The following is a 16,117-nucleotide window of genomic DNA, read 5'->3' as shown; positions in this document are numbered from 1 at the left end:
GAGTTGATTCGTCTGTAATTCAAGGTGATCGGCATCGAAGGCGGCTTTATGCCGTTAGGTCTGGGGTAATCCAGTTTAGCTTCAATAGTGCATTGCTAAGCCAGACACAACTCTCAACTGCTGGACGAACGATTGCAACATCATTACGGTGAAGTTGCGATGCGGTGGCCACGATGTGCTGGTATCTTGTGCAAGATCAGCAGTAAGAACCCGTCTGTTTCCTAGGTGACACCTCAAGAAGATGGATGCACAGGGGCGGCGCATTTGTCATAGCGTCTCTCTCCCAAGGCCAGCTATCGACAACCGAAGATCGGCCCTGGCCAGTAACAAACGTATTGGCTATGCAATCGGTCCATAAATGTGCGTGTGCTTGTGTGCCAGATGAACCGCTTTGAAGCGGGTGTGGCTGCTGCAACATTTTGGACGAAACATGATTGGGCACTTCCAAGATGGAAGACGCAACCTGTGATGGAGAAATGCGGGGTAACAAGCGCCCTGAAGAGGAGAAGCGGAGAGGGGTCTGGAGATGCTTCAGTGGTGGCGAAGGCACAGGAACATCATTAAGCGGCATTCAGACTGGAGGCTCAGTCGCGGCAGCACAACAGAAACGACATGCAGTCCGTCTTTAATTTTCCTTTCTCGTATCACGCGGTTATGGTTTCCAGTTGCTGCGACTGAACCTGGGGGAACGGGAGACTTGAGAAATGGGTGGGTTGGGGAACTCAATTCGGGTGGCATTTTGGACAAACTTGAGCCGAATCAACAGGCATCATCCACACACAACTCCTCTGCGTGTTTCTAATGGCCGAAATGTTGGCATCTATCAGTTAACACCGAAATAATTGTGTCAAAGATTAGCGGGTTACTGGATGGAAGATGACCGCCTCGGCTGGAAACGCGGGATTCATATCAACTCTGGGCGTAAGGGACCGGGGGACTCGTCTCGAGGTGGCCGAGAGGAACAGGCGTTGGCCCGAAGCGGCACCCTCCCTTGCATGGAAGCTTGCATAGGAGGCGCACTCCAAGTCCCCAGGCCTGGCATTTTGCCCCTCTCCCCCTCCATCGACCCCGGTCACTTCCTCCAGGTCTGTGTGTTTCTGTCTCCCTTGACTTGTGTCTGGCCGCTGTCTACAGATGCCAAAAGAGCCCTGAAGGCCCCTAGAATTACCCATGTACGAATACTCCATCTGAATACAGCATGCAGATGCGTGTCTGGCTGTTGTGTGGAGAGCTTGTCTCCAGTCCAGACCACTGAGAGTCATTGCTTTACGTCGCGCCGGTTCATGGATGTGTTGTCTGCTGTCCAATGCCCATTTGTGATTCCGCAGACCAGGCCTCGGGATTGTGCTGCTGCACAATTCCCCCTCACCCAGGTTCCCCCCCTTCCGCACACCCTCCCCCTCCCCGCCGAGCTACCCACGCTAAGGTCCATCCGCACTGCCTTCGCCTCCGACATTGATGTCTGGCTTCGCGACGCAGAACCCAGTTGGCGTCACTGTTCGGACTTCTTTCCTCCCCAGCTGTCCCCCATACCCCGCTTTATATACAGTCCTATCGTCCCCAGCTGCCCCGGGTCTGAACTTTCCTCTCTCTCACTTCTCACAACTCCTCAACCTCCAAACCCATCAAACGAATCTACTTTTTCCTTTTCTCGTGATACCTTGATACCAATTCTCTTGTTTCGTCTGTTTTAACACATCTATCACAATGGGTTTGTCCGTTGAGCTCAAGACCCCGGTGACGGGCGCCTACACCCAGCCCACGGGACTGTACGACAACCCCTCTCGACCCCGCGTGAGAAGCTTCAACTGACAGGATCGTTCCACAGGTTCATCAACAACGAGTGGGTTGAGGGTGTCGACAAGCAGACCTTCGAGGTCATCAACCCCTCCACCGAGGAGGTTATCTGCTCCGTTCACGAGGCCACCGAGAAGGATGTCGACATCGCTGTGGCGGCCGCCCGCAAGGCCTTCGAGGGTGTCTGGAGGGAGACGACTCCCAACCAGCGATCCATCTACCTCCTCAAGCTCGCCGACCTCGCCGAGAAGAACGCCGAGCTTCTTGCCGCTGTTGAGTCGCTTGACAACGGAAAGTCCATCTCCATGGCCAAGGGCGATGTTGGTGCTGTTGTCGGCTGCTTGAGGTACTACGGTGGTTGGGCCGACAAGATCGAGGGCAAGACCATCGATGTTGCCCCCGACATGTTCCACTACACCCGCTCTGAGCCTGTGAGTATCAGTCAACGGATTCCAGGCATTCAAGGCAGTTTTGCTAATAACCAATGCAGATTGGTGTTTGCGGTCAGATCATTCCCTGGAACTTCCCCCTTCTCATGCTGTCCTGGAAGATCGCCCCTGCTCTGGCCACTGGTAACACCATTGTCATGAAGACTGCGGAGCAGACTCCTCTGTCTGCTCTTGTGTTCGCCAACCTCGTCAAGGAGGCCGGCTTCCCCGCTGGTGTTTTCAACCTCATCTCTGGTTTCGGCAAGGTCGCTGGTGCCGCTATCTCTTCTCACATGGACATCGACAAGGTTGCCTTCACTGGATCTACCGTCATCGGTCGCCAGATCATGAAGGCTGCTGCCAGCTCTAACCTCAAGAAGGTTACCCTCGAGCTTGGCGGCAAGTCCCCCAACATCGTTTTCAACGACGCCGACATCGAGCAGGCTATTTCCTGGGTCAACTTCGGTATCTACTACAACCACGGCCAGTGCTGCTGTGCCGGTACCCGTATCTTCGTTCAGGAGGACATCTACGACAAGTTCCTCGACGCCTTCAAGAAGCGTGCCCAGCAGAACAAGGTCGGCGACCCGTTCCACCCCGAGACCTTCCAGGGTCCCCAGGTTTCCCAGCTCCAGTTCGACCGCATTATGGGCTACATCAAGGCCGGCAAGGATGAGGGTGCCACCGTCGAGACCGGTGGCGCGCGTCACGGTGACAAGGGCTACTTCATCCAGCCCACCATCTTCTCCAACGTCCGCTCCGACATGAAGATCATGCAAGAGGAGATCTTCGGCCCCGTTTGCGCTATTGCCAAGTTCAAGGATGAAGAGGAGGTCCTCAAGCTTGCCCACGACACCACATACGGTCTGGCTGCCGCCGTCCACACCAAGGACTTGAACACCGCCCTGCGTGTCGGTAACAAGTTGAAGGCTGGTACTGTTTGGGTTAACTGTAAGTCGAATAATCCTCTCATCTTTGTTTGGTTTTCACGCGTGACCGGAGTCTGCCCGCGGGATTCCCCGGCGGACTACGATTTCGCATCGGACCGTGTTCAATCTGGCATCCCTCAAACGGCATTTACTAACGCGTCGCTCAGGCTATAACATGTTGCACCACAGTGTCCCATTCGGTGGATACAAAGAGTCAGGTATCGGCAGAGAACTGGGCGAGGCAGCTCTCGCGAACTACACCCAGAACAAGTCCGTCGCGATCCGGTTGGGTGGCGCGCTTTTCTAAGGAAATCGGCTGCAAGGGTAATGAAAAGCGGGGCTCCTGGCGCAATGTGTACATGACCTTTACGTAACTTCTCAATATCAAGTTGAATGATACCAATAACTCAATGTTTCGTTGTGTGGTGACCTTGTGAAGACGAAGGCGGATGGCGGGCCCGGAGCGCCGGCAATTTTGATATTCGGAGTGGAGTGGGGCCGTCGCTCCGATGTGGCCCACTTTCCCGATTGGTCATGCCGGTGGGGACAATCGCAACCAGAGCATAGCAGCACCATAATCAAGACCAAACTGAACAATAATAGAAACTATATACATCCCAGTTACGTAGCGATACACTGGGAATATGAGCTGAATAAACCAAGGACGAAGACAACGAAGACAACGAAGACAACGACAACAATGAAGACAATGAAGACAACGGAGACAATAATAAAGGCAATGACGATGACGACAGCGACGATGGCGACGACAATAATAGGAACAGCAACGATGGTAGCAAAAACATAGACAGCAAGAACGAAAGCAACAATGAAAAATATAACAGTACTCTCTTGTTAAGAAGACGCCCTTAATAGACCAACTCACATTACGACCAATACGCCAAACAAATCTCAGAAGCAAGAAAAAGTCTACTGACCACAGCGAGGCGTAAATATAGGGTGAACATTGGAGTCCTTGCGGTGTTGGTCTTGCTTTATGGCGTAGCTTGCGACATTGCAACGATGGTAAATACGCTTTGGCAGTCTGCGCTATCTCGAATTGAACTCACAATCCCAAGCTCTAGACAACAAGAAATATTATGACCAGAGCCAAATTGCAGCGAGTTGCAAATACGGGGAAGACTCTTTTCATCGGGTGATGATGCGTAAGGTTACGGTAAAGTCGATTGCATTTCTTGAAAGGCTACATGTAAGATGACATTCTGGGCTCCCTGGGAATATTTTCCCCTGACTTAAGGCTGGATCTAGATACATGGGGAAACAGCCCGTCTTACTTTGGGTAGTGCCTTTATCCTTTATAAGGCCTCTCGTGTATCCCAGATGAACCTCCCAAACAATCTATCCGAATCCTCCTTCAGAGACTTGAAACGTAGCTCATGCTAGTGCCAGGACATGTATACATCCCGACCGCTGTGAAAACTCGTCTGGTGGTTTTCCACGGCTACATAAGAAATATCTTACTGCTCCCAACTGCCTCTTTACAGTCTAAGCAAGTGAACGGGCCCCGCGAAACTGCCCATCCAAGATACAATGAGAGTTAGAAGCCGTTAAGCTTCTCTATGAGATCTGCATCATAATGCAAGTGATTGTGTACGTAAATCGCGTCCCACCACTCAGCGATTTCGGAGCAGAAGGGGCAGGCTAGCGTTGGGAGTGGCATCCCAGCCATCAACGCACATGATAGTGACCACACCACTTTCATCTCACGAGCTTATCCAGTGACCGACGATACTACCGTCCGATTGCCTCTTGCCATTCTCGTCCCTTTTGGAGAACTCCCTTGTCCTCGACACAGATTTTCTTGTAAAACTCCTTGTACTGATCCATTTGCCACACCAAGCTTTGAAGGACCCGGTCGTTCTCCTCCTGGGAAAGGTCCGTCAGCGCGATGGCCGCAGCCATGTACCGGGTAAATCGGTCGAAGGGGGGACCCTGGGAACGCATTGGTTCGGGGTTGAACCGCTTGTAGACAAGGTGACTGAAGGCCTCACCAAATCGGTCTCCATATCCAGGGATCGTTTGACGTGCGGAAACCGACCACTCCAAATCGTTCCAGAGTATGCATATGTCATTGTTGGGCTTTCGAAGCTTGTGCTCTTGTACGAAAGAGTCTGCCATTTCCGCCAATTGCCATCGATATCTGACGAACTCTGCGATATCGATATGGCGACGGACACGCCGTTTCTCCGGTTCGATCCCGTGCTTGGCTGCATCTTTTAGCATGGTGCTGAGACCTACGCCCCAGCCTCTGCTCCATTCTCCCGGGCATGCCTGGCGGAATAGCCAAGCCATCTTGGGGACATCGCCGCTGATCATGGCGGTCGCCATGTCCTCCCTCAGATCTGCAGGGCAAGAAATGCCTCCTGTAGGTCCAAGCTGTGCTGTGACGGTCTCGCTGGTGTTGCTTGGATGAGGGTCCAGGTAGATCTTCGTTGACACGTCTTCGGCATATGGGACATCGACGATCTGGTTCCACCGGTCTTTGAAGTGACTCGGCGGGATATCGGACAGGATGCCCGTTCGCCCATCCCGAGCCCCCTCCAAATCGTCATCCTGAGCGCTGAATGTGAAGTTTTGCTGATCCCAAAACCCAGTGACGTCGCTGCGACAGATGTCGATAATTGATCTGGTGTATGCGTTGAGCGTGGCAGCTTGGTTGTCGTCCGGGTCCTCAGGTTGCATCGCAACGCCGTTTGTAGACGTCAACGATTTTATGACCGTGTTTGCGAAGACGGAGCCACATCGGAATCCATCGACGATACCGCCGGCAACAGGTGCTTGATGCTGAGACATTCTGATGACTTGGTCTCCGTTGATGTGTGGTATTTGGAGAGAGCCGGAAAGGGTAGAGCCTCGAGGTGGCGAACCAGGCCGACAGAGCAGGTTGGAACCTTGAGAGTTGTATTTAAGTTTTACTCACTTTATGTATTAGGGCTACTAGAGGTATCAATCACACCCAAACAGAACAACAATAGAATCATTAAAACGATATCTTTTATATATTGATATACGCTTGTTATTTTTAAATGTAAGCTGAATAAACTAAGGACGATAACGAGGACAACGACGAGGACAACGACAATAACGACAGCAACAGCAATAAGAACAGAAACAATAGCAGTAATAACAGCAACAGCAGGGACAGCAACAGCATGGACGGTAATAGCAAGGACGGTAATAGCAAGGACGGTAATAGCAAGGACGGTGACAGCAAAGATGACGACTGTAAGGATGGTAACAGTAAGCTCAACAATAGTAAGCACAACAACAACAAGCACGACGACTCTAAGCACGACGACTCCAAGCACGGCGACTCCAAGCACGACGACTCCAAGCACGACGACTTCATAGGCCCCAAAAGAACCAAGTCATATTAGATAGGGCACTGCACTCTTTCATGCTCTCAGTCGAGTCCTGGGCCTTCTCGATCTACTTTTTGAAGCTATTGAGAAGAGCATCAGACTCCGTGCCTGTCACTCGACTTGTCGCGCCGAATGGCTCCTTGTAGCGAGAAATCAGGAGGTCGAGGTGCACCCAGTCGGACGACTGAATCAACGCAATAGTATCAGAAAAAGCCCAAAAGCTTTCAAGAACCTCTGCAATTCTGGTTAAGATCGCTCAAGCGAATTTGGTCTTAATGCTTCTTACAAAAGCAGCCACGAGGACAGGTTTTGTGGCTCACGTTTGCGGAAGGTCGGGTGTATGCATTCAAGTCCATCAGTGTTTCGAATAAACCTCGAGGCAGTCCACAATAAATGCAAGAACACTTCCGATAGTAATACGACGAATATGGAGGGTAGTCATCGAGGTTATTACGGCTTACACTGATTTAGTAATGATGACGCAGAATAATCAATAGCGCATACTCTTCAAAATCATGCACCGTCGCTGTTAGCATTTCGAATGCTCACTTTCCAGTCTGGACGAAATATTTTAGTAATGAGATCAATGTCGTAGCAGTTCGGTTCACGAGCGGGCTTTCATATGGTAGTACTTGGAGTTGAATGACTATTCTTTTCTAAGAAAACTTGAGGTGTCCCTGGACTACCTCCAAACAGCCTCTCCTAACTTAGGGCTGACTCTAGATACTTGCGCATTTCGATTTTCGATGGCGGCCAATTGTTCCCGTTTCCTCTGCGACGATATCTCCATCCCAGTATCTCCATGACGGTCTTAACGGTAACAGCTGACGCGAATCCGAATCTGCCAGCCGCAGAAACTGATCCGATCCCTCCTTAGCCCGCAAAACCAGTTTTGGCTAGAGAAGACATGATTCAGTTTTGCATGTGCTCATATACGTGGTGCTTCTCAGCGACGCACACCGTAAGAAGAGTCGTGTTGGTTCCATTTGACTCCCGGCAGCGCTCGCAAGGCAGCGGCTCCCGAGAACCGACCCATACGAGATATCCCAAGAGCTGAAATCCGTGAAGCTTATCGGCGAGGTCTCCCTCGTGGAATTTATAGTTATGCAGATAAATCGCGTCCCACCACTCGGCGATGTCGTCGCAGTCGGGGCAGGTCGGCATCGGGGGCGGCTTGACCTCGTCGCTAGTGAACTCACGGGCGCGCAGAGTTCTACCTTTCTCTTCCAAAATCTCGATGACTTCGAGGAAGTTGTGGCCGAAAGCAAGACAGTGACGCTTCGTCTGTTCCATCGTGCAGATCGGCACAGAATCTCGGCACAGGGGGCAAAAGATGTCTACCTGGTCAGTCTCGTCGAAGTACTTGGAACGAGTCTTTTCTTCCTTCCCCGAGAAGTTGCTGTTCTCAGACTTTATTCTGGCCAATTGTTGGCGAACTTCGTCGTAAAGTTCCATGATGTAAATTGTAATATCCATGTCCATTTCTTCCCAGAGCCTGACAGTGATCTTGTCGATGCTCTTGATGAGACGCTCGCTGGCTTCTTCTTCTTCGTCCACGGCGATGAGGTGGTTGCTTCCCCAGTATAGAATCTTGGGTTTGTCTTCTTGGAAGATAGTTGCGTCTTGGCACGGATGAGTTCCCAAGTCTTGAAGCCGGCGCGACAGGTAGCTGTCCAGGTCGCCACATTCAAGTGGGCGGTTTTTGACGATGTTGGCCTGCACCATGCCGAAATCGGCTTCCAAATCGAAGCAAGGAAACTGGCTGCGGAAAGCGACGATGGTGGCGAGCTCGACGGTGTTAAGGTCTTGCTGGCAGGTGTAGTACAAGAGGCCGTCGTGGGTCCGCTTGGTGATGAAGTCCCTCAACTTGTGGCCAACATCGCCAGCAAGCTTGGCGAGAGCAGGTTCGGGTACGAAGTCGGAATGAATGTGGAGAATCTTGGCGGCAACTTGGGCGGCCTTTCGGATGACAGATTCTCGCTCTTCTTCATCCTTGAAGAACTCAGAGCGAAAGCCCCTAAGGACATCCACGGCCAAGGTAGGAAGTGCCATCGTCGTGCAAGGTCTCAGAGTGAGGCTCGTTGAAGACTTGTGACAAATCGACAGTGTCGAATTGTAACGTAAAATCCAGTTTCTTGTTCACGATTATTGTAGTCAGAGTGTTTGAAGAAGGTGTGAATGAGGGTGGGTGGGTGTATCGTGAGTATGTCGAGGATGAGTGTGTCCAGTGTGAGTGAGTTGAGGGCAAGTGTGTCGTATGTGATGGTGAGTGAGTGTGTTGTTGGTAGAGGCTGAGTTTGGGTTCGTCCCGTCGAGATCTGTCAATTTATATGTCGCCTTATCCGGGCAAGGTGAGGCAGATTACCTACCCAAAGGGAGGGGCGGGTTCAGATTTTAAGGTGAAGTAAATCCCCACGAGGCAAGCGCAGACGGGCGCGTTACTCCTTCTTAAGTCCGGGACCAAAACTCTTCAATTTTTTCTCTTGAGAAAATCCATAACAATAATTTGGAGACTTCATAAGGTGACGCGTGAACATACGTTTCTCTAGGCAGGCAGCTAGCTGACATACATTCGAGTTCACAGGAGCATCCAGTTCATTAGAAATCCGTCTCACATTTCCTCAACAGTTACGAGATGCAATATCCATAGTTGATAGAAAAGTACAGTATTATTACTTCGTTCGAGGATTTAATGTATCCATTTCATAAGTATGTTTTACAAATGCATTTGCAACATCGAAAGTGAGCGGATTTGAATAGGCGATCTTTGTTTCGAATACTGTCCATTGTTAACCCAGAACCTTCCTTAGGTGTCGAGGGTAAATACTTTGACAAATCATTCAAGAACATGAAAACTTTTCCAAAGGTCCAAAACATATGGCAAATTCGCCAAAACTCATTCAAAAAGCACTTTACTTTGACTCAACTCGTTCTGGAAGGTGCTTTGACGGTCACCTATAGGTAGGCTGTGACCAGTCACCCTTCAACTCACTCGCTCCTGCCGTTGTGGTTTCTGAAGGGCATGTAAATCAAACCCGTACTTTTTTTTTTCCCTCGGCACTAGGAAAATTCTTCTTCTTCTTCTTCTCCTACCTCTGTGTTCCTCATGCCGTGCAACCTCGCCCACATCACCGGCTCGCTTCATCACCGTCAAGCAACACGACTCCGGCAGAGGACATTAGGTACGGCACATCCATCCGTATATTCAACGGAAGCTTTTGCTGACTGATTTGAAGCAAGACTCTAATCTGCCGCGTTGATCGAGGCGGTGCGACCACGGCGGATTCCGCAGCTAGCTAAAGTAACGAGTTCATACGCAACAACATTCTCTGCCATGAGTCCTCACAGCAAGCGCTACCCGTGCGCTCTTTACTATCCCGGTTCACATGCTGTCGTCGGAGGCAATGGACTTGGCTTCCACAAACAGCCACACACGAGCCTCGTCCTTCACGACGAGGGCGATGGTCAGTCGTGGATAGGACTGGATGTTCACCTGCCTCGCCAAGAGAAACATTCAATCTATTTCACCCAGTCAGGAACACAAACTGATGTTCAAGTCATAACGAAGCGACTTCCCTTAGTATCGTTCGACTTGGAGGAACGGTGCCTGGGGGACAATGAGTTCAAAACGCTCTTTCCCAGCGGCCAGGAGGAAGACGTCGTTGTTTTACAAATCAACGTCAACTCCCTTCACAACCCAACTGTGGACGGAGTGGGATTTCCTTTCGATGGGAAGATAGAGGAACTGGTCAAACTCGCTTCCAACTTGGAGAATCCAAAACTTCTCGCCCAAATCGCCTGTCAAGACCGATTCAACGTACTGGTGAAAAGCCACGTCGCAAAGTCTGTCGGTGTCCTCCTCGATCGCAACCCGTCTCGCCCACAGCCAGTCATCTCGGAAGATCCGTAAGCACTTTATATCCTTTCTCGACATCTGCGCGAGCGCGACACTGACATCGGACATTAGATACCAGTGGGATTTGGATCATTACCAAGGTCAGGTCCCACAAGGGATGGGCAAGACGAAAGATGCAGTCAGATGGGGGTTTGACAGCCCTGAACAAGTTCGGAACATCCTCACACGATCTGTGGCACAAGATGTTTGGTGGTTCGCGGAAGATGTGCGCGCCATTCGCAAATGTGTGCTCCCCTTCCGCTTCCTCAAAGAGGAGAACCGTTCGGATGCGTTTACTGTCACGGTGGATCTGGGCAAATCATTTGTGAGCTTTAAATTTTTCAGAGATACCTCCTTGATTAATGTTCTGACTTTGTTCCAGCGCACCAAATTCGAACGATCCCTCCAAAGTCTCATTCGTCCTGGAGCTAGTTTGTTCGTCAGTTTTCGCGAACCCCCCAAGCCAGGAGCCAGGCGCGCAGACTACACAAAGACGATCTGAACTGGGCTGCCAGGATCTGCAAGACGGAGACTGGTCGGCGGATACACTTGAACCAGACGTTGCGACTCGATGTTTTCAGGCCCTCTGACCCCCAAGCTCCCGCATTCCGTGAGCGTGACTTTGACCTGACCATCAGTTCCTCTGATTATGATCCGAATGGGATACAACCAGCCTACCTGTGCTTTTATGACGGCATTGCTTTGTCAAGACGTCGAATCGAAGCAGCGAACGAGGTCTTCAGCACTGATGACGGCGAGGATTCGAAATCCCGCGAAGAGACTGCAACGGATTCCCAGTCGACGCACCGCCTTGAGCGTGAATATAACTAGTAAACTACAAAGTCTTGAGAAGCTTGATGCAGGACTTCTTCATCGGTCGGGGATTTGGACGCACAATTCTTTGCCAAGGTTTCAAGAACACTATCGCGGAGGACGGTCGTTCTGCTGTGTTGCCCAAATTCGACCTGGTCGGCCGCGTTGATTCGAATTATCTGGAAGCTGCTCTTTCCGAGCTCAACCCAGGGCTCCAAAGAAGCTTTGAGCAGTATGCAAAGCTGGCCTCCCTCGGAATCTTCACCATCTGCGGATCCGGAGCCTGGTCCAGAAACAAGACCGACGCCAACTACCACACGAACCAAGTGTTAGCTTTCACGACGTTGATGTTCCTCCAAAACCAGGAAACGCGGAAAGTACATGCAGCTGCTTCAACCCACCAAGCTGCCCGAGAAATCGCCGCTCACGTCTACTGCATGGCCGCCAAAGTACTCGAGATCACCGAAAGACCCGGAGAGGAAGTCACACTTCTGTTAGTCGTCCGCGGCTACAATATCGACGCCGAGGTGGCCATGTTCATCAACCAGGTTTCGAAAAAAATCGTTGTCGAGGAGATGGCTCCCTGGGGGCGATCGTATTCTCTTTGCGAGTGGCTTCAGAAGGTGGTTCAAGCAGGAGACCATGACCTGGACGCGCGCGATCACCCTGGTTTATTTGAGCTTCGGCAGCAATTCAAAACTGCCAAGAAATACACAGGCTTGCGCGCCTTCGTCAACGGCAAGATTCGCTTCAGCCAGATCAAGTCAGGTCGAAATGGAAGATCAGGAGAGCAGCAAGAATATTACGAGTCCGAGGAAGATGCCGATGTATCGCACGAAGGCACTCAACGGAGAACGGCGAAGCTCAAGGCCCAAGTTCTCCCGAAAAAACTTCTGAAAGGCCTTATGAAGGCCATTGCCCGAGAAGCAGATGTAATCTGCACGACTACCCACATCTCTCGTGATGAGACCTACGAGTCTTTCAGAAAGTCAGCAGGTGCGGTTGTGCTTTGCGACGCTGGCACAATGTCGAGAACCGAAGCCATGGTCGTTTGGGGCAACAAGTTGAGACCGTGTGCGATTGGTGGAAACATTTGCAGCACGACCAGGACATTCATCGATACTGAGGTAACCGACAAGGAGGGAAAGTACCTCAATCGTTTCGCACCTGATGCTCAGGTCTCTATTCTTAGTTGGGCTCAGAATACTGGACATCCTTGCTTCGATGCTCGGGTAAGCAGCTCGGAATCATATTACGATTGAACGAACAGGACTTGTGGATAATGGATGCGGTCAAGGACTGTGTAGGACTCATGTAACTTGTTAGATGAATGAGAATAGTGAACGTCTTCAAAACGAGTCGTTTGGTGCGATGACAGCAGAGAGCTTTGTAAACACGGAAAAAAGGGCCAGCTTTTACTTCTTCAACCCACGAGCGGCCTTGGTCAACTATTTTAAAGGACATCGCCATAGTTTCCACCGCTAATGGTGAGTGAACTGTGACGTTGGTGAAGAGAAAATGGACTTGTATTTTGTTGAGACCTTTCCGAATGAAAAGTGTCAAAATCGACTTCCACCGCCAACTGTCGTCAAAAATTCCGACATCAGTTTACTCAGAAGAATTTTACAGCCGAAGTCGATAACCTTTTTTTCAGAAGGAGCGCTGTGCCTTCCCAGTTCCACCGCGCCTGTCTCTCTTGGCTCTTTTTCTTCAATTCAAATCTCGATTCTTCTTTCCAAAACACAACACTCTCAACCTCCACCTTTCCCATCACGTATCCTCATCACAACAAGACCGATCTTTTCCTCCACACACCTCTTCCACAACAGAAACAACAAGCGAAATTCACCAAATTGCAGTCAAACAAAAGCACTCCAGTCCTGCACGGCGTCCCTTCTCCAGACGATGGAGTCTTCGTCGGCGCGTTCGGATTCCGGCGATATGGTTCCTGATCCAAACCTTTTCGAAAATAAATACGAGCGTCAATTTTACATCCGACGCGCCGCCCAAAACGCTGGAAAGATCATTCATCTGCACTCTGACATCTTTGAAGAACTTGGTGAAATCAATGAGCTTGCGCGCAACGTTGGTCTGAAGCTGCGCGACTTCATCAGCAAAAGGGACGATCACGGCGTTCTTCATGAAGCATGTCTGGGGGACGTGGAGCGGACCGACCTTCCAACTCTCGTCGCTTTTCGAAGCCAATTTCCACCTACCGGTTTTGTCACTCTTCCGGCCGATGTTAAGCACCACTTCGAGAACAGCAAACCTCGTGGCTATTCCGATTTCGACAGTTATCTGGCAAACCGAATCCGAAACCTGGCCATAGACTACTACGAGGACACCACCAATTTCATTGACTACAAAGAGACCCCCATTCGGTACTGGGGACAGGAGGTCCGTTTCGAGAAACAGACGAATGTTGATAGCCTCGAACGGTTCATGCTGAAGCCCGACGATCTGATCGGTGGCCTCAGCAACAACCAGCAAATTCCGCCTGAGCATATCATCGATGTATCGAACAAGAAGACTTGCGAGCTTTTCCGCGCGCTCGCCAGCGGCACTATCAATACCTCCTGGTACAAAGAGATATCTTCGACGCACTCCGGCATCCCGATCGTCTCCGAGTCAGACCTCATCGATATCCGCTGCCCCCTTTGCCCGCATGACAATCCAGTGTCGACTTTGGAGCAACTTCAACGACATTGCTTCGTCAAAGCTCATGACTTTCAAGACATCATCTGGCGCCTCGGACGACAAGGTCAAGTTTTGGTCGCCCGGAATTCATCCTCTTCGCATAGTCTGCTGCCAACTTGCCCCGAGTGCGAACAGCTTGCGGAAACGTGGGATGCGGTTTACTGGCACCACTCCAAGTTTCACTCCGGCGATATTTATGAGTACTTGGATGAAATGGATCACTTTGCGTACCTCGTGTGGGAGCTTTCGCGGGAGGAGGTAACGCTCTGCCCTGACTGCGGCGAAGAATTTCTCACGCAGCTCGTCGCCAGTGATCACGCAGAGAAACATCACTCAGGAAATAGCAAGTAGGGAACCTCTTCTTGTGACAAGATGTCACTCGATTGGTATCTCGAGCGACAGCCCCTGTCAGTCAGTGGGCTAATATCTCGAATCTGCGGCTCTTTCCTGCATGGCGGATCTGGAACAGTATTTCGGGAGCGGCATGGCGAGGTGTGTATTCCATGGATGAGAAACCGGACAGGGGTGGATAAACGAAAATCGGGAGTTGGACGAGGGCTGGTGAAGGAAGCGCGTGGTATTATTGGGGGTCGTCAATCGATCCCCAATCACAAATGGATACTGAGATGCGCACACGCGGATTTCGATCGCATCAGCTCAATCAAGAAGCTAGGAAGCTATCTACAGAGGCAAAAGGACTTCTGTTCTTAGGAAATTCACTCAACGTTGGTAAAAAGCAACTCTCCTCAGTGGACATCTCCTCTTCACCTGTGAAATTCTTGGCTTGTAATCGTCGAGCTTCGGTCTACCGTCTGCTCATGTTTGGAGGACATAACTTGGCGTCAGCAAAGTTCGCAACCTTCAGGATTTCGATCCGCTGCTTCGAGTATCTTGAGCTGTGCTTTTGACATCATGGAAAGATATGTAAGCCAAGCCTTCGAGCTAGGTATTGCCGTTCTCCTTCCATCTCCTCCTGATTCCGTCGAGGCCCATCGCGGCGCTCACTAATACATTCACACCATTCAGACAAGAGACGTCGAAACATCTATTCCGATCATATCTCTGCCTCAACGACAAGCCGCGTAAACAGCCACATCTACCGCAGTCTCACCACGCAGCAAACACCAAGAAACAGCCCTCCTCGACTCTCACCAGCACAAATCCAGCATCATCTCCACCGCCTACTTCTTCTGGCCCTGCTGCCCACCCTGTCCCTTCCCACCCTGTCCGCCCTGCTGGCCACCGACACCAGCGTTGAGGTTCTTGTCGGCAGCGGACTGCGCGCGGGCCGCGAAGCCGCCGGAGGACATATCTTTACCGCCTCGCGCCTGTCGTCGTCGTCTCTCAGTCAGCTGCAGTCCATCGCGGTACTGGGTCGTGCGTGCGGAAGGGGGAAGGAGTCGGGGGGTGAATGCTTACCTGGCCAGACATTATGCGCGACTTGTCGTCCTGATTCATTTTTCCAGACATCTTGTAAGAATTTCTCGCGGCGATGTTGCTGGGGAATAAGTTCTCGTGATTCGTGAAGTGCTTGTAGAGTTGCGTTGACTGCTCTGACATATCTGCTGTTCAAATGGACGAAACAGTGGTCGATATGACGCCTCTTTATATCCATCAGAAAACCCTCAGTCACATGCCACATCACCGAACCAAAACCATCCCACGAGGAAACTTCCACCCCCAGCGTTTGCCTTTCACGCACCGCGCTTGGGTTGGCCAGACTGTGCCAACAAGCTTCTCGCCGGCATCTCCCATCGCGAGAAAGTGGCAAGCGCGAGAGTTCGGTGGGCTTCCGGCGCCAAACACTCACGAAGCTTTGTGTGAGTCCACACTGATGAACGATCACGACGACGTCAAAACCGTCCCGCGTCCAAGGTAAATCGGAAAAACTTGAAATATCGTTTATCGTGATAGTTTCCCGCTAGTCGCGCTTGGCTGCGTGCCCCCTATTTTGCTTTTTGGGTTTTATAAAACAACATCCAGATGCGAGAGGTCCTCCTCCTCATGCAATGCAATGCGCCATCAAACTTCCGCCCGTTTCCACCCCTCCCAACCGCCAGTAGTGTGTGTTTTCTATGGGGGTGTTATAGATATCCATGAGAGATCAAACATGCAGTCTGATAGTGGGTAATTGAAATGCCGATCACAAACTGAAAACACGATTCCGTCACTGCG

General features: G+C 51.0%; 6 protein-coding genes across 6 annotated transcripts; 3 read left to right on the top strand and 3 right to left on the bottom strand.

The window, feature by feature from the left end:
* Positions 1 to 1,707: 1,707 nt before the first annotated feature.
* CkaCkLH20_04734 (aldehyde dehydrogenase) lies at positions 1,708 to 3,461 on the top strand (the record flags this gene model as incomplete). The annotated part of the gene is made up of 4 exons (XM_038887453.1): positions 1,708 to 1,769; positions 1,829 to 2,228; positions 2,288 to 3,176; positions 3,322 to 3,461. The coding sequence occupies 4 exons, from the start codon at positions 1,708 to 1,710 to the stop codon at positions 3,459 to 3,461; spliced, it is 1,491 nt and encodes a 496-aa protein (XP_038747060.1).
* A 1,445-nt stretch (positions 3,462 to 4,906) lies between these two features.
* CkaCkLH20_04733 (uncharacterized protein) lies at positions 4,907 to 5,968 on the bottom strand (the record flags this gene model as incomplete). Its single annotated transcript, XM_038887452.1, has 1 exon — positions 4,907 to 5,968. One exon carries the CDS (start codon positions 5,966 to 5,968, stop codon positions 4,907 to 4,909), a length of 1,062 nt encoding a protein of 353 aa, XP_038747059.1.
* A 1,481-nt stretch (positions 5,969 to 7,449) lies between these two features.
* Positions 7,450 to 8,589, bottom strand: CkaCkLH20_04732 (uncharacterized protein; the record flags this gene model as incomplete). Its single annotated transcript, XM_038887451.1, has 1 exon — positions 7,450 to 8,589. One exon carries the CDS (start codon positions 8,587 to 8,589, stop codon positions 7,450 to 7,452), a length of 1,140 nt encoding a protein of 379 aa, XP_038747058.1.
* A 1,282-nt stretch (positions 8,590 to 9,871) lies between these two features.
* On the top strand, positions 9,872 to 12,507 carry CkaCkLH20_04731 (uncharacterized protein; the record flags this gene model as incomplete). The annotated part of the gene is made up of 6 exons (XM_038887450.1): positions 9,872 to 10,001; positions 10,119 to 10,443; positions 10,505 to 10,757; positions 10,815 to 10,863; positions 10,926 to 11,249; positions 11,342 to 12,507. 6 exons carry the CDS (start codon positions 9,872 to 9,874, stop codon positions 12,505 to 12,507), a joined length of 2,247 nt encoding a protein of 748 aa, XP_038747057.1.
* Positions 12,508 to 13,150: 643 nt separating this feature from the next.
* On the top strand, positions 13,151 to 14,293 carry CkaCkLH20_04730 (uncharacterized protein; the record flags this gene model as incomplete). Its single annotated transcript, XM_038887449.1, has 1 exon — positions 13,151 to 14,293. One exon carries the CDS (start codon positions 13,151 to 13,153, stop codon positions 14,291 to 14,293), a length of 1,143 nt encoding a protein of 380 aa, XP_038747056.1.
* An 830-nt stretch (positions 14,294 to 15,123) lies between these two features.
* Positions 15,124 to 15,502, bottom strand: CkaCkLH20_04729 (uncharacterized protein; the record flags this gene model as incomplete). Its single annotated transcript, XM_038887448.1, has 2 exons — positions 15,124 to 15,270; positions 15,362 to 15,502. The coding sequence occupies 2 exons, from the start codon at positions 15,500 to 15,502 to the stop codon at positions 15,124 to 15,126; spliced, it is 288 nt and encodes a 95-aa protein (XP_038747055.1).
* Between the last annotated feature and the right edge of the window lie 615 nt (positions 15,503 to 16,117).

This window comes from Colletotrichum karsti, assembly GCF_011947395.1.
Source record: "Colletotrichum karsti strain CkLH20 chromosome Unknown Scaffold13, whole genome shotgun sequence".
Taxonomy (NCBI): Eukaryota; Fungi; Ascomycota; class Sordariomycetes; order Glomerellales; family Glomerellaceae; genus Colletotrichum; species Colletotrichum karsti.
The sequence above is the reverse complement of the archived record's forward strand: the minus strand, read 5'-3'. Positions and strand labels throughout refer to the sequence as shown.